The following is a 17,038-nucleotide window of genomic DNA, read 5'->3' on the forward strand; positions in this document are numbered from 1 at the left end:
ATTGTGGCTGGGAACGCAAATAATCACTCGTGTTCCCAGCCTGTCGGGTCCTGACGGCGAAACCGGAAGTGGCTGCCGGCGGGGACAGGAGGGTCGAAGGGACACGGCGAGGGCACTGGACAGCTGCAGGGGGCTTTTGGAAACCCCAGGTGAGTAAAACTAATTTTTTGTTGGGGGGGCTCAAGGTTCTATTTAACCACTTCCCGACCGCCTAACGCACAGGGGCGGCCGGGAAGTGGAGCCCTGAAGGACCGGCTCACCCACAGAGGCGGCGGTCCTTCTAAGGGCATGGGCGGAGCGATCGCGTCATCCGTGACGCGATCCTCCGCCCGGGATCGTTACTCGGGCATTTTGTCTCCGCTCGCCGGCCACTTAGCAGAGCCGGCGAGTGGAGGAATCCGCACAATAGCCCAATCAGAGAGTATAAGGCACTTTGTTAGGTAAACAAAGTGCCTTATACGTGCTTCCTCCTCGCCTCGTGGTCTCATTGTTCCAGAGACCACCAGCGAGGAGGAAGCACTTAGTAAGTATACACTGCACATTGCTTTTTTTTGCCCACAGCCCCCCTGATCTCCCACCCCAGGCCTCATACCCCCCCTGATTACCATAGCAGACCACTGCCCAGCACCCTAGCACCCCTATAAACCCCCCCCCACCTGCCACTAACTAGCGACGCTGCCCTTTAGTTTAGGTCCCTAACTGCCTCCTAGTCACCCCTGATCCCCCCCCCTACCTTTAGATCACCCCCACACCCCATCCCAGACTACCCCCCTGTATACTGTATACATCTGTATACAGCTACCTTACCCCCTGATCCCCCTCTGATCACCTGTCTATCACCTGTCCATCACCCCTCAGCACCCCCACCCATCAGAGCAGACCCTAACTGCCCCGCGGGGGTAACCGATCACCTGCCCAGGCCCTCGATTGCCCTCATACCCCCCTTCTGATTACATCCCCTGCTCTTTGTTTACATCTGTCCTCCCCAGCAATCACTAACTGATCTTTGATCAGTAACCCCCTGTGTCTGCCTCTCATCAGATCAGGACTCAGTCTGCCCCGTGCAGGCTCCTGATCAACCCCCCACCCCCTCAAATCGCCCTCAGACCCCCCCCCCCCTAATCACGGTCCAAGTGCATTGTATTTGACTGTGCTGCACTTGTATTCGATTGTGCTGCGCTTGTATTCGATTGTGCTGTAATTGTATTTGATTGTCCCGTGATCGGCTTTGATTGCCCCGTGATTGTTTGATTGCCTGAGACCCCACTTCCCACCACACCCAACCCCCCCCTCCCCCCCACCACACCACACCCAACCCCCCCTCCCCCCCCCCCCCCCCCCACCTTCCGAGTGCATCAGACTTGCTTGTGCTGTGATTGGAGTCGATTGTGCTGTAATTGTATTTGATTGTCCCGTGATCGACTTCGATTGCCTCGTGATTGTTTGATTGCCTGAGACCCCACTTCCCGCCACACCCAATACCACCCTCCCCCCATCACCTTCCGAGTGCATCAGATTTGATTGTGCTGTGATTGGATTCGATTGTGTTGTAATTGTATTTGATTGTCCCGTGATCGGCTTCGATTGCCCCGTGATTGTTTGATTGCCTGAGACCCCACTTCCCACCACACCCAACCCCCCCTCCCCCCCACCTTCCGAGTGCATCAGATTTGCTTGTGCTGTGATTGGAGTCGATTGTGCTGTAATTGTATTTGATTGTCCCGTGATCGACTTCGATTGCCCCGTGATTGTTTGATTGCCTGAGGCCCCACTACCCGCCACACCCAATCCCACCCTCCCCCCATCACCTTCCGAGTGCATCAGATTTGATTGTGCTGTGATTGGATTCAATTGTGCTGTAATTGTATTTGATTGTCCCGTGATCGGCTTCGATTGCCCCGTGATTGTTTGATTGCCTGAGACCCCACTTCCCACCACACCCAACCCCCCCTCCCCCCCACTACACCCAACCCCCCCCCCCCTCCCCCCACCTTCCGAGTGCATCAGATTTGCTTGTGCTGTGATTGGAGTCGATTGTGCTGTAATTGTATTTGATTGTCCCGTGATTGTTTGATTGCCTCTGAGACCCCACTTTCCACCAACCCCAATACCTCTCAAATACTCCCTTTTTGCTAGGTAGGTGCTCTTTTTTTCTGGGTAGTCTCGGAGGAAAACCCCATAAATTTAGTAATCCACAATGGCAAGAAGGGGGCTTTCCGATGACGAGGTATACAGGTACATGGACCAGTCGGATGAGTTCTTTTGGGAAGAATCATCCGTCAAATCTTCCGGGTCCGAATTTGAACCTGTAGAAAGCAGTGGTTCCTTGACCGAAAGTGATGACGAGGCTATGGTCCCGGCTAGAGCCAGGCGTACCAGACCCCAAGTCGTTAGACCGCAGGTGGCGCAGGATCCGCCTCAAGGGCAGCAGGGTGGTGCTAGCGCTGATGATAGTTTTCTTGGTGAGGCAGGCACCAGCAGCGCAGCATCTCCTGGACTTAGTGCCAGTGCTTCCGTAGACCCTGGCGAAGTGGTGAGCGTCAGCATGGAAGTTGAAACTGGTACGGTGGCAAGTGCAGTAGTACCCCCATCGCAGCCACCAAGAAGAAGACGGGCCCGTAGTACCCATAGACTCCCAGAGGTGCTGGCACAACCAGATTGGCAATCCCCTGATTCCGCCGCACCCTTTCACCGCCCAGTCTGGAGTCCAGGTGGCGACAGCTCATCTAGGAACGGCCCTAGACTTTTTGCAGCTGTTCATCACCCAGGTTCTCCTGGACTTAATTGTGGTTGAGACCAACCGTAAAGCCACACAATTCATCACCGAGCACCCGGAGAGCATGTATGCCCAGCCTTTCGGGTGGAAACCAGTCCAAGTTTCCGACATTAAAATCTTTTTGGCCCTTATCCTTCATTTGGGACTAATGAAACAGAATGTACTGCGGTCGTATTGGTCTACGAACCCAGTAAATCATGTTCCCTTGTACCCTGCTGCCATGTCCAGGACACGATTTGAGTCCATCCTGCGCTTCCTGCACTTCAACGACGACAAAACCTGTCATGAAAAGGGCCACCCTGCTTATGACCGGCTCCACAAAATTCGGCCCCTCATAGACCACCTGTCATCAACATTTGCAGATGCTTATATCCCTGAACAGAACATCTGCGTAGACGAGTCCCTCTTACGCTTTACCGGGCGCCTTGGCATCAAACAGTACATCCCAAGCAAGCGCGCCCGGTATGGGGTGAAACTGTATAAGCTCTGTGAAAGGGCCACAGGCTATACATGTCGTTTTAGGGTCTATGAGGGAAAAGACTCAAAATTGGAGCCGGTCGGATGCCCTGACTACCTGGGGAGCAGTGGAAAGGTTGTGTGGGACTTGGTGTCACCCTTGTTCCAGAAGGGGTACCATCTTTTTGTGGACAATTATTACACAAGTGTGGCCCTCTTTCAGCACTTAAAGTTAGAAGGAATCCGATGCTGTGGCACTGCGCGGCCTAGTCGCCAGGGCTTCCCCCAACGGCTCGTTACCACCAGACTTGAACGGGGGCAGAGGGCCGCCTTGCGTACTGAAGACCTGCTCGCGGTGAAATGGAGGGACAAGAGGGACGTTTACTTTCTGTCCACCATTCACACAGACACGACAGTCCAAATTCAACGGGCAACTGCGGTCATTGAAAAGCCCCTTGTCGTCCACGAATATAATGTCAACATGGGAGGGGTGGACTTCAATGACCAGAGGTTAGCGCCCTATTTAATTTCCCGGAAAACAAGACGCTGGTGTAAGAAAGTGTCTTTTTATCTGATTCAATTGGCAGTTTACAACAGCTTTGTTCTCTACAGTAAGGCTGGGAGAACTGGATCTTTCCTTCAATTTCAGGAACAGATCGTTCTGGACATCCTGTATCCAGGAGGTGCCAGCCCCCCCCCCCCCCCCCAGATGCAACTAGCCGACTGCATGGAAGGCATTACGCCTATCAGCTTCCGTGTGCCCCAGGTCAACGCATCCGAAGAAAACGTTGCCGTGTCTGCAGCAGGGCTGGAACAAGGACTGACACCGTTTATTATTGTCCCCGCTGTCCTGACCAGCCTGGCCTATGCGTAGGGCCGTGTTTTGTACCACGAGCAGGTACACTATTAGAACCTAGGGAACTCCAGACACAGGAGTAGGCACACACTCAGTGGTCTTTCGCACATTGTCGCAGGGAGAGGTAAGCTTGAAAACCAAACGGGTAAGCATAAAAGTCGGAAGAAGGATCGGTTTCCATGCTTGATATTGCTGATCTGTCCTGGGTTGGCGATATAAGACGGCATGTTTGAATTTCCCTTGAGTGTGGACACCCCCGGTTTATATGTGATTTGGGCCTATGATGATGCTTTAATGCCACACAGAGTCATCTCTATTGGCAGGCATATTGCTGTATCCTACAGGCATAATGCTGTATACTAAAGTTCTGAGGCCCAGTCACATAAGTTGGTGGCTCACCCTGAGTGCAGGGTGGCACGGGGTGTCTCTCTCCTGAGGTTATCACTGCCATTGATGTGGAGGAAGATCTGCCATTGATGTGGAGCAAGGTATGTTTGCCGTTCATTTTTCCTTTCAGCCCAGAGTGCATTACCCGTATACCCAATATAAGGAGTATAGCAGAAACTCCTAATACTGGCCATACATGTAATGATTGCAGAGACCCTAAAATGCCAGGACAGACTTCACAAATGACCCCATTTTGGAAAGAGGACACCCTAAAGTATTATGTGAGGTGCACGGTGAGTTCATAAAAGATTTTAGTTTTTGTCACAAGTTAGCAGAATTTTTTTTTAATTTTTTTTTTCTAACAAAGTGTCATTTTCCGTTTACTTGTGACAAAAAATAAAATTTTCAATGACCTCACCATTACCCTCATGGAATACCTTGTTGTATATTCTTTCCAAAATGGGGTCATTTGTGGGGTTTGTTAACTGTCCTGGCAAGTGGGCGGGGTGCTAAATTGTGAGCACCCCTGTAAAGCCTAAAGGTACTCATTGGACTCTGGGCCCCTTAGCGCAGTTAGGGTGCAAAAAAGTGCCACACATGTGGTATCGCCGTACTCGGGAGAAGTAGTACAATGTGTTTTGGGGTGTATTTTTACACATACCCATGCTGGGTGGGAGAAATACCTCTGTAAATGACAATCTTTTGATTTTTTTACACACAATTGTCCATTTACAGAGTTATTTCTCCCACCCAGCATGGGTATGTGTAAAAATACACCCCAAAACACATTGTACTACTTCTCCCGAGTACGGCGATACCACATGTGTGGCACTTTTTTGCACCCTAACTGCGCTAAAGGGCCCAAAGTCCAATGAGTACCTTTAGGATTTCACAGGTCATTTTGCGGAATTTGATTTCCAGACTACTCCTCACGGTTTAGGGCCCCTAAAATGCCAGGGCAGTATAGGAACCCCACAAATGACCCCATTTTAGAAAGAAGACACCCCAAGGTATTCCGTTAGGAGTATGGTGAGTTCATAGAAGATTTTATTTTTTGTCACAAGTTAGCGGAAAATGACACTTTGTGAAAAAAACAATAAAAATCAATTTTCCGCTAACTTTTGACAAAAAAAAAATCTTCTATGAACTCACCATACTCCTAACGGAATACCTTGGGGTGTCTTCTTTCTAAAATGGGGTCATTTGTGGGGTTCCTATACTGCCCTGGCATTTTAGGGGCCCTAAACCGTGAGGAGTAGTCTGGAAATCAAATTCCGCAAAATGACCTGTGAAATCCTAAAGGTACTCATTGGACTTTGGGCCCTTTAGCGCAGTTAGGGTGCAAAAAAGTGCCACACATGTGGTATCGCCGTACTCGGGAGAAGTAGTACAATGTGTTTTGGGGTGTATTATTACACATACCCATGCTGGGTGGGAGAAATAACTCTGTAAATGGACAATTGTGTGTAAAAAAATCAAAAGATTGCCATTTACAGAGGTATTTCTCCCACCCAGCATGGGTATGTGTAAAAATACACCCCAAAACACATTGTACTACTTCTCCCTAGTACGGCAATACCTCATGTGTGGCACTTTTTTTGCACCCTAACTGCGCTAAAGGGCCCAAAGTCCAATGAGTACCTTTAGGATTTCACAGGTCATTTTGCGGAATTTGATTTCCAGACTACTCCTCACGGTTTAGGGCCCCTAAAATGCCAGGGCAGTATAGGAACCCCACAAATGACCCCATTTTAGAAAGAAGACACCGCAAGGTATTCCGTTAGGAGTATGGTGAGTTCATATAAGATTTTTTTTTTTGTCACAAGTTAGCGGAAAGTGACACTTTGTGAAAAAAACCAATAAAAATCAATTTTCCGCTAACTTTTGACAAAAAAAAAAATCTTCTATGAACTCACCATACTCCTAACAGAATACCTTGGGGTGTCTTCTTTCTAAAATGGGGTCATTTGTGGGGTTCCTATACTGCCCTGGCATTTTAGGGGCCCTAAACCGTGAGGAGTAGTCTGGAAATCAAATTCCGCAAAATGACCTGTGAAATCCTAAAGGTACTCATTGGACTTTGGGCCCTTTAGCGCAGTTAGGCTGCAAAAAAGTGCCACACATGTGGTATTGCCGTACTCAGGAGAAGTAGTACAATGTGTTTTGGGGTGTATTTTTACACATACCCATGCTGGGTGGGAGAAATAACTCTGTAAATGGACAATTGTGTGTAAAAAAAATTAAAAAATTGTCATTTACAGAGATATTTCTCCCACCCAGCATGGGTATGTGTAAAAATACACCCCAAAACACATTATACTACTTCTCCTGAGTACGGCAATACCACATGTGTGGCACTTTTTTGCAGCTTAACTGCGCTAAGGGGTCCAAAGTCCAATGAGCACCTTTAGGCTTTACAGGGGTGCTTACAATTTAGCACCCCCCAAAATGTCAGGACAGTAAACACACCCCACAAATGACCCCATTTTGGAAAGTAGACCCTTCAAGGTATTCAGAGAGGGGCATGGTGAGTCCGTGGCAGATTTCATTTTTTTTTTTGTCGCAAGTTAAAAGAAATGGAAACTTTTTTTTTTTTTTTTTTTCTCACAAAGTGTCATTTTCCGCTTACTTGTGACAAAAATTAATATCTTCTATGAACTCACTATGCCTCTCAGTGAATACTTTGGGGATGTCTTCTTTCCAAAATGGGGTCATTTGGGGGGTATTTATACTATCCTGGAATTCTATCCCCTCCTGAAACATGACAGGGGGTCAGAAAAGTCATAGATGCTTGAAAATGGGAAAATTCACTTTTTGCACCATAGTTTGTAAACGCTATAACTTTTACCCAAACCAATAAATATACGCTGAATGGTTTTTTTTTAATCAAAAACATGTTTGTCCACATTTTTCGCGCTGCATGTATACAGAAATTTTACTTTATTTGAAAACTGTCAGCACAGAAAGTTAAAAAAAAAAATCATTTTTTTGCCAAAATTCATGTCTTTTTTGCTGAATATAATAAAAAGTAAAAATCGCAGGAGCAATCAAATAGCACCAAAAGAAAGCTTTATTAGTGACAAGAAAAGGAGCCAAAATTCATTTAGGTGGTAGGTTGTATGAGCGAGCAATAAACCGTGAAAGCTGCAGTGGTCTGAATGGAAAAAAAGTGGGGTAGAAAGCCCTAGGTCCTCAAGTGGTTAAGTATTTATTATGCTTAAAGGAATACTTAAGTAAAAAAAAAAAAAAATGACATTTACTCACCTGGGGCATCCCTCAGCACCCCGAAGCTGGATGGTGCCCTCGCAGCCCCGCTCCGATCGTCCTGTCCCCGCCGGCGGCTACTTCCGGTTCGGCGACAGCCGCCGACAGGCTGGGAACGCGGCTGATTTTCCGCGTTCCCAGCCGCTGCAATCACTCTCTATGCTGCTATAGCGTATATATATATACGCTATAGCAGCATAGAGAGTGATAGCAGCGGCTGGGAACGCGGAAAATCAGCCGCGTTCCCAGCCTGTCGGCGGCTGTCGCCGAACCGGAAGTAGCCGCCGGCGGGGACAGGACGATCGGAGCGGGGCTGCGAGGGCACCATCCAGCTTCAGGGTGCTGAGGGATGCCCCAGGTGAGTAAATGTCATTTTTTTTTTTTACTTAAGTATTCCTTTAACCAATGCACAAACCAAGCCAACTTACGACATACAATCATTTAATCTTATTGCTGTTAAACTTTAGTTAATTTCTATTATTCTGTTCTGTTCTGTTATTTATCTATTTTCTGACTGCAGCCAATCAGTCTGCCATTTCCTCTGTCTAGCATTTCTGTCCTCATATCTCAGATATATTCTGTGTTCCCACCTCCACCCTTCTCACATTTCCATGGTCTCTGTGTGGAAAATGTTCACTATAAGGTCTGAAAAATGTCATATGAACAAACTGAATATATTCTATTGTGTATATACTGTACAATTATATAATATTTGGCTCTCTATCCCTGCTTCTTGTAAAAAAGTGCTATAATTTTTGGGAGCAAGACGGTCTTCCATTTAGAAAGATTTTCATTGCATTCAATGTATTTATCTAATTTAACATCTGTTAAGAAACCTAAAATTCATATCTCCCTTATAGTGATCATTTATTTTCTTTATCACCTTGAACTACTACACATTCAGATTCCAGCAAAAAATGACACTTTCAAAGAATATACAGTAGCAATAAAAAGTATGTGAACCTTTTGGAATTCTTTGGATTTCTGCACAAATTGGTCACAAAATGTGATCTGATCTTCACTTTACTTCTATGCTTTGGGTCGTTGTCCTGTTGCAACACCCATCTTTTGCTGAGCTTCAGCTGTTGGACAGATAGATTTAAGTTCTCCTGCAAAATGTCTTGATAAACTTGGGAAATCATTTTTCCTTTGATGATAGCAATCCGTCCAGGCCCTTGCGCAGCAAAGCAGACCCAAACCATGATGTCCCCACCACCATACTTCACAGTTGGGATGAGGTTTTGATGTTGGTGTGCTGTGCCTCGTTTTCTCCACACAACTTTCATTTCATCTGTCCGCTGAATATTTTGCCAGTACTGCTGTGGAACATCCAGGTGCTCTTTTGCAAACTTAAACATGCAGCAATGCTTTTTTTGCACAGCAGTGGCTTCTTCTGTGGTATCCTCCTATAAACTCCATTCTTGTTTAGTGTTTTACATCTCATAGATTAGCTAACAGGGATGTTAGCATATGCCAGAGACTTTTGTAAGTCTTTATCTGACGCTCTAGGATTCTTCGTCACCTCATTGAGCATTCTGCGCTGTGCTCTTGCAGTCATCTTTACAGGATGGCCACTCCTAGGGAGAGTAGCAGCAGTGCGGAACTTTCTCTATTTATAGACAAGGCAAGGCTTTTGGAGATACTTTTATAACCCTTTCCAGCTTAATTTCAAGTCAACAATTCTTTATCATAGGTCTTCTGAGAGCTCATTTGTGTGAGACATCATTCACATCAGGCAATTCTTCTTAGGAAATGCAAACCCAAAGCTAGAGTGTGTTTTTTTATAGGGCAGAGCAGCTGTAACCAACACCTCCAATCTCATCTTATTGATTGGACTCCAGCAGGCTGACACCTCACTCCAATCAGCTCTTGAAGATGTCATTAATCTAGGGGTTCAAATACATTTTCCACCTGCACTGAGAATGTTTACATGGTGTGTACATGGAAACGTAATTATTTGTGTCATATTAGTTTAAGCAGACTGTGATTGTCTATTGTTGAGACTTAGATAAAGAAGAGATCACATTTTATGACTGATTTGTGCAGAAATCCATATAATTCCAAAGGGTTCACAAACATTTTATTGCTACTGTAAGTACCAATGCCACTAATGATGCAATGTTCAGTGCAGTACTGAGCAATGCAACCGTAGAAAATGCATCCCCCACGCCTTATGCCATGCTTACCTTATATAAACCATCACTCAGCTAAATGTTCAACAATTGTGTTTACCCTCAAACATGTTTTGTGTTATTTGTTTTTAGGACCATATTATGGATCTGTTAAAGGAGCTGCAAAGATTCCCAGTAACAGTGCCTCTATTGCGGGTAAGGGTGGCTCTTGCTCTCAACGTAAAGGCTTTAGCAGTCCAACCAAAAGGTTTTCAAGGAATTGATGTTTCTTTTTGCTTATTAATGTTGTATTACTTTTCTACATAATGATGGCAGTGTTTCTTTCCTACTCCAGAGCACAAGGATTGGGGTAACTGTAAACAAATTAAGAAAGCAAAAAAAAACCCATCCAACTGTAGCGCTTGCAAAAGTCATAATTCGGGACTGGAAAAGGATTCTGGGTAAGCTGCAGGGGGTATATATATATATATATATATATATATATATATATATATATATATATACCGTATATGTGTGTATATGTGTGTATACTTAAAGGAATACTTAAGTCATTTAAAAAAAATGACTTTTACTCACCTGGGGCTCCCCTCAGCCCCCTGCAGCTGAACGGTGCCCTCGCCGTGTCCCTCCGATGCAGCTGGTCTCGCCGGCGGCCACTTCCGGTTTGGCCGTCACCGGCCGACAGGCTGTGAACGCAGCTGATTATCCGCGTCCCCGGACGCAATAGCATTGTAGAAGGCGCTACATTATCCCCTGATTATCCCCTGATTATCCGGGGACGCGGATAATCAGCCGCGTTCACAGCCTGTCGGCCGGTGACGGCCAAACCGAAAGTGGCCGCCGGCGAGACCAGGCGCATCGGAGGGACACGGCGAGGGCACCGTTCAGCTGCAGGGGGCTGAGGGGAGCCCCGGGTGAGTACAAGTAATTTTTTTTAAGTGACTTAAGTATTCCTTTAAACTGACATGTGACATGGTGAGATGCACATATAGTACTCATCCTACTAAGAAATTGTCTTTCTGTTTTTCTGTGCAGCAAGTATGAAAATAATGTTGTTATATTTGCAAACGAGGTAGTCTTAAAAAATGTAACCATTAAACTGAAAATAAGAATATGAGATTCTATTATTAATGTTTATTTACCATTTGCTTACTAGAGGTTTCCAGGTTACTTCCTATGACTGTTAGACCTCTGGAACATAAAAAAAGACAAATATACTGTATAAAAAGAGTACATTGGATGAGCTTTCACGTTGATATAACCTGTGCAAGTCTATATGATTGTTGAACTGAGTCATGGCTCCAAGAGCACATAGGTGCAGTTTTTGAACGCATGGTTGCAGCAGCACCATATGAACACCTCTGGAAGTGTTTGTTAAATGCAGAGCACATTAAAAACCCAGCAGGAAACAAAATGGCTAAACTGCCATCCGGAATGATCCCTTAATATGATATGAGGTGATCCCTGCTGTGTGCTGCACCAGGGCTCAGAGGCATTTTGGGATGCATGCAGTACAGAGTGGTAGTCACAGTCCAGGGCCACGCTATAAATAACACTGCTTCTGCTTTCTGGCATGTCAGTCCTCTTATTAGTATTGTCTTGTATATTTGCCAACTGCTTGTGTGTTTCTTATCAGAATCCTCATACAAGAACAACAAGGCCTCCGCTGTGGAGGTTAAGCTGTCTCCTGCCAAGACTGAGCCTATAAGGTAAGTGTGGAGATGAAGGTTCCAGAATACCACAGACATACCTCCACCCTTCACAGGCAGCAGCATTCTCAATTATCTGCCTTCTCTTCCTTTTTTCCTCTCTTTTCCATCGCTGACATTTAAAATGAAGCTTGCGGAAAGAAGAAAAGAAGTTACATACAAAGAGGTTGGTGGAGTAATACATATTTATGAGCACGGCAGTCATTTTTCTGCAGGCATATAAGTGTAAGCTCTGTTTTTACCTGAAAGCTAATTCTGATGATTCTACATTGAAAAGTGATTGAGCTTGTGAAGATGCATTCATCGCTACCCAAGGAAACAACTGAACCAATCTCCCTCAATCACACAGTCTTTTCACTGAGGGATCATAAGTTGCAGCATATATTATTATTGTTTAGTCAATTTGTAAACTAATCAGTTGAGGCAGAACTTGCTGCACATGTTAAAGTTCAAATCCAAGAATAGATAGTACCGAGTTTTACATAGTGTGGAAAAGGTTGAGAACATCTGTTGGTTTCTGGTACTTTCTGCCAGGGGCGTAACTACAAATCACTGGGCCCCCTTGCAAAACTTTGGATGGAGACCCTCCCCCCCCCCCCCCCCCCCCAACCACAGCGCTGTACACGAGATCCAGCTGAACACTGAGTTGGGACTGTCTATAAAATCTTTGTCTGCAAACTTTGTAAGATTCCTTATCAGTGGCTGAGCAGTCATTAGAACAATTGTGCAGAGAGCAGGGTTTTTTTTCTCTCCATGCCCTTAGCTGTCAGTCTCTCAGTACAGGGAAAATAAACTTCTCCCCCCATGGGCCCTCTGCAGCTTATGCCCCCCCCCCCCACGGCTGCATCCCTTGCAGGGTCTATTGTTACGCCATCTGTGTAAAAAGGGAGCTACCACAGACTTAAATGTTTTTTGCCATGATTTGCGGTTATAAGCGGTAGAAAAGGGTACCTGTAATGTTTATAGCTATTAATTATAAATCAATAATAATAATAATAATAATAATAGCTACAACAAGGACTGGAGGGGTAATAGTAATTAACACCACTGGGTAATTTGTAATATCAAGGTGAGATGTTTTTAGACAGCAGGAAAAATAGGGATCAAAACACTGAGTTTGCATAAACAATAGTAAACAATGTGCAAGCGTCCGTGTGAGCCATTATTTTGTTTTTACAACTTTTATTATACTCAAAATGTATTTATTATTTTTTATTTATATAGCGCCAGCATCTTCCGTAGCGCTGTACAGAGTACAAACAAATAATGGGGAACAAATATACATAAGAAATACAAGACACTGTACAGTCATGACATTGAATAGAATAAATACAGATACATACATAGTTGATATGTAGTTGGTACATGTACATATGTTAAAATAACAGCAGTATGAGAAACACTAGGAGGAGGTCCCTGCCCTTGCGGGCTTACAATCTAGAGGGTAGTGGGGAGTAAACAAAAGGGAAGGAAACACAATGATTAGTGGGTGAGCCAGTGTGCCTTCAGTGCTGCCTATAGCAAATTATAGGCTTGTCTGAACAGGTGTGTTTTCAGAGTATGTTTGAAGGTTTCCAGACTCATGGCATGACGAACCGGCTGAAGGAGGGAGTTCCAAAGGAGAGGGACAGCCCGTGAGAAGTCTTGGATGTGAGAGTGAGAGGAGGTGACTAGGCTGGAGGACAAAAGGGTCTCCTGTGAGGAACGGAGGGTCCGGGCGGGAAGGTATCTGGAGATTAAAGAGGAAATGTATGGAGGCGAAAGCTTGTGTAGAGCTTTGTATGCAAGTGTGAGAAGTTTAAACTGGATCGTTTGGGCAACTGGTAACCAATGGAGGGATTGGCAGAGAGGGGCTGCCTCAGAGGATCTAGAAGAGAGGTGGATGAGACGGGCCGCAGAGTTTAGTAGGGATTGGAGAGGTGCCAGTCTGCTTTTGGTAGACCACAGAGTAGGGTGTTGCAGTAGTCAAGACGGGAGATGATTAGGGCATGTACAAGCGTTTTAGTTGCTTCTTGTGAAAGGAAGGGACGGATTCTGGAAATGTTTTTGAGACGGAAGTAGCAGGAGGTAGTTAAAGTGTTAATATGTGGTTTAAAGGAGAGCTCGGAGTCCAGAATTACCCCTAGGCAACGAGCTTTGGGGGTTGATGCTATTGGGGTGTTATCTACATTGATTGTGACAATGGGAGGTGGAACAGAGAGTGAAGGTGGAAATATCACAATCTCCGTTTTGCTCATATTGAGTTTAAGGAAGCGGGATGACATAAATGTAGATTCAGCGGATAGACATTCGGGGACTTTTGATAGTAGTGTGGAGAGGTCTGGGGCAGAACAATAAATTTGGGTGTCATCAGCATAGAGGTGATATTGAAACCCAAAAGAGCTTATTATCTGTCCCAGGCCATGGGTGTAAACGGAAAAGAGGGGGGTCCAAGGACCCTTGTGGTACTCCCTCAGACAGTGGGCATGGAGAGGAGTTGGTATTGGCATAGGAGACCATGAAAGAACGTCAGACAGGTAAGAGTTGAGCCAGGAGTGTGCTAGGCCCTTGATTCCCAGTGTTGAGAGGGTCTGGAGAAGTAGGGTATGATCAACAGTGTCGAAGGCAGAGGGCAGATCTAGGAGTATTAGTACCAAAAATCTGCCTTTGGCTTGTATGTATTCTAAACCCTTGAGTGACACATTTTGGTAAGTTGCAGGCAAACATTTCATGAAAATCAGTTGAACCGTTTTTTGCACAGAAATACATTCTTTTTGCATGATAGCACGAAAGAAGCCTTGTTCTTAAAATACGGGGTTTTTAATCTTTGCTAAACATAACTAATATCTATCTGATTTTGTGCTCTCTGCTATACACAGGCTCCACACCTCTCCACATAAGAAGTCTCATGCAGAAAAAAGAAGGTACTGTTCTTTGTTTCATTTACCAACACTATCAGGCTGGGTTCACATATAACATAGCGTGAAAAAGTAGCGTTTTAGGAGGGAGCAATTGCGATTTTGTATTGAGTTTTAACCACGTTTTTGGTGTGTTTTGCGTTAGCGTTTTTTACGCAGATGCGTTTTTCATGCGTTTTGCGTGCCTTTTAATACGTTTGCGGTGTGCTAATGTATATGCGTTTTTTTTACATTCATGCAAATCACTAGGAAGACAACAGGAAGTGGAAACACTTCAGAGATCTTTACTTTTTAATTAAAAACGCATTATAAAACGCATGCAAAACGCAATGCATATGCATTACAATAGACTTTCATTATGTGTGTTTTGGCAGCCATCCTGCATAATATGCAGCACTACCAGCGTTTGCGAAACGCATACTGTAAAAACAAAGTGAAACGCAGCTTCTTCTGCGCCCCATAGACTAACATTGTTGCATAAAACACAGCGTTTCCTGCTACGTTAGCGTTTCTGCTGTGTGTGCACCCAGCCTCACATTGTTTTTAATTGGGCTCATTTGTGTTGCAAATTATTCATTCAGTTAAAAGCATTATTTCCACTGGGAACCGCGGCCGTTTCTGAATTGGCTGCAGCTCCCGTTCTGTTCTCTCTACGGAGTGCCTAGAGACCCAAAGTCTGGGGACTGGTTCACACACTGGGGCGCCTTGCTGGTCGCCAAATCACTATAGTCATGCATTCCACAGCTTAGCTATTCGGGCTGCGGCTACAGAGCAGAAAGGGAGCTGCAGCCATATTGGAAACAGCCGCGGCTCCCAGTGGAAATAAACCCTTAATCTCTCTAAGCAGTGGGAGGAAGTGGGCCAGGTCAGGTGATCTGCTTTGTTTGTGCTGAAGAAAGAATTCCCATTTCCCACTCCACTGGTGATAAAAAGCTACTGGACGCAAAAGTACAATGTACAAAATAATGTGAATTACTGATGAATGCATATTTACTACCCTTCCACTGCATGCCCTTCACCAGTCTCTTGACTCTACTCGCCACACTTTTGAGCTCCCCTTTTCTGTGCCATCACCCGCACTGTGTTCTCTACTCCTCAAATTGCCTCATGGTCAGTGGGTACCAATCTGCTAGCATTGACATTAAAACTCATATAGCAAGAACAGCATTTACACTATTCATGGAACTGCCGTTTTTTCATTATGTTTACCACAAAGCTAATACATCTATCTATTCCATGGAGGATGTGAAACATTGTAGAATAAGCAATGAGCACTAATAAAAAAGTCGCAAGTTAATGACAAAGGCTATACGTTAATGGGTATTTCCTCTATCGTCAATCCAATTTTCAGCTGATTATAACCTATCTATACAGAAGACACTTTGCCATAAGACTTCCATTATTGATTTCTGGGATCTCAGTGTCCAGTTGGGAAAATGGTAATTAGGTTTGCATCTGAACGCATTTCCTCTGGTTGAAAGTTGCTCGTTAGGATTCTGTTTACACTCTGACCTATAGAATAAATCTATATATTCCTTAAATATTGTATGGATTTCAAGAAACAGACAATGTTAATTTACCTTGTTTACATTGAATAAAACATGTTTATTTATTTATTTAGTTACCGTAGTTAATTGTCATATAGAGTAATACTGTATATTGTCATACAGAGTAGAACAGATATTTATATATACTATGTAGAAATAAATATTTAAAAATAAACTCCAATTATGCTTAACAATGTATACAGTAGTATAGTATAGTATGGGAGGCTATTACACTGCAGTATCTATTTTTCAGCTTAAATGCACAAAATGCACAAAATATAGTTACCGGTAACTTTAATTGATATTACTCTTTAAAATACATATACATGTACATTTGCGCCAAATACATGTACATTTGTTCCAAAATAAAATGCACTATAAATGACTTACTTCCTTTGTTGCTGTCACTTACAGTAGATAGTAAAAATCTGACAAATCTGTCGATACTAGTCCAGCTTCTCATGGGGAATTGCTTTATTTTTAAAAGCACTTAGGGCCCATTTCCACTATCGCGAATCTGCATGCGTTTCCTGCGTGCAGATTCGCACAGCCAATACAAGTGGATGGGCCTGTTTCCACTTGTCAGTTTTCCTGAGCGTTTTTCTGTGCAGGATTTTTCTGCACGGCAGAGCCCTCAGAATTCGCCTGCGTGTGGAATGCATGCGAATCGCCGCTAATGTATTTAATAGGGAAATCGCCTGCGGCTTTGGTATGCGAATTTTCACGCGAATTCGCATGCGAATTCGCATGGAAATCAATGGAAATGCACACCGACACTGCCATGGTTAAATTCGCATACAGCGTCATTCGAAATTTGCATCCGCATGCAAATTTTTACCGCGGCGATTCGCACCGCACAAGTGGAAACGGGCCCTTTCTCATGACACATCTTTGTACAGACCAGAGGGAGTGCGTGTCTAAAGAATAAAAAAGTGTGAATCCCACATGAGGAGATGGACTAGTTCAAAACCTGTCAGAACTATCAAAGTTTACTACTTATTGTAAGTAACAGGA

At 44.6% G+C, this 17,038-nt stretch overlaps 1 protein-coding gene across 1 annotated transcript in view; it reads left to right on the forward strand.

The window, feature by feature from the left end:
• The window catches only part of LOC137546609 (transcription elongation factor A protein 3-like), a 101,228-nt gene that overhangs the window by 40,571 nt on the left and 43,619 nt on the right, over window positions 1-17,038 (forward strand). Inside the window, exons 2-6 of the mRNA XM_068269270.1 lie at window positions 10,004-10,066; window positions 10,206-10,311; window positions 11,508-11,580; window positions 11,711-11,746; window positions 14,439-14,483. Of these exons, the coding sequence (XP_068125371.1) occupies window positions 10,004-10,066; window positions 10,206-10,311; window positions 11,508-11,580; window positions 11,711-11,746; window positions 14,439-14,483 (323 nt within the window). The remainder of the gene's footprint in view (window positions 1-10,003; window positions 10,067-10,205; window positions 10,312-11,507; window positions 11,581-11,710; window positions 11,747-14,438; window positions 14,484-17,038) is intronic.

This window comes from Hyperolius riggenbachi, chromosome 2, assembly GCF_040937935.1.
Source record: "Hyperolius riggenbachi isolate aHypRig1 chromosome 2, aHypRig1.pri, whole genome shotgun sequence".
In the NCBI taxonomy this organism is placed as follows: domain Eukaryota; kingdom Metazoa; phylum Chordata; class Amphibia; order Anura; family Hyperoliidae; genus Hyperolius; species Hyperolius riggenbachi.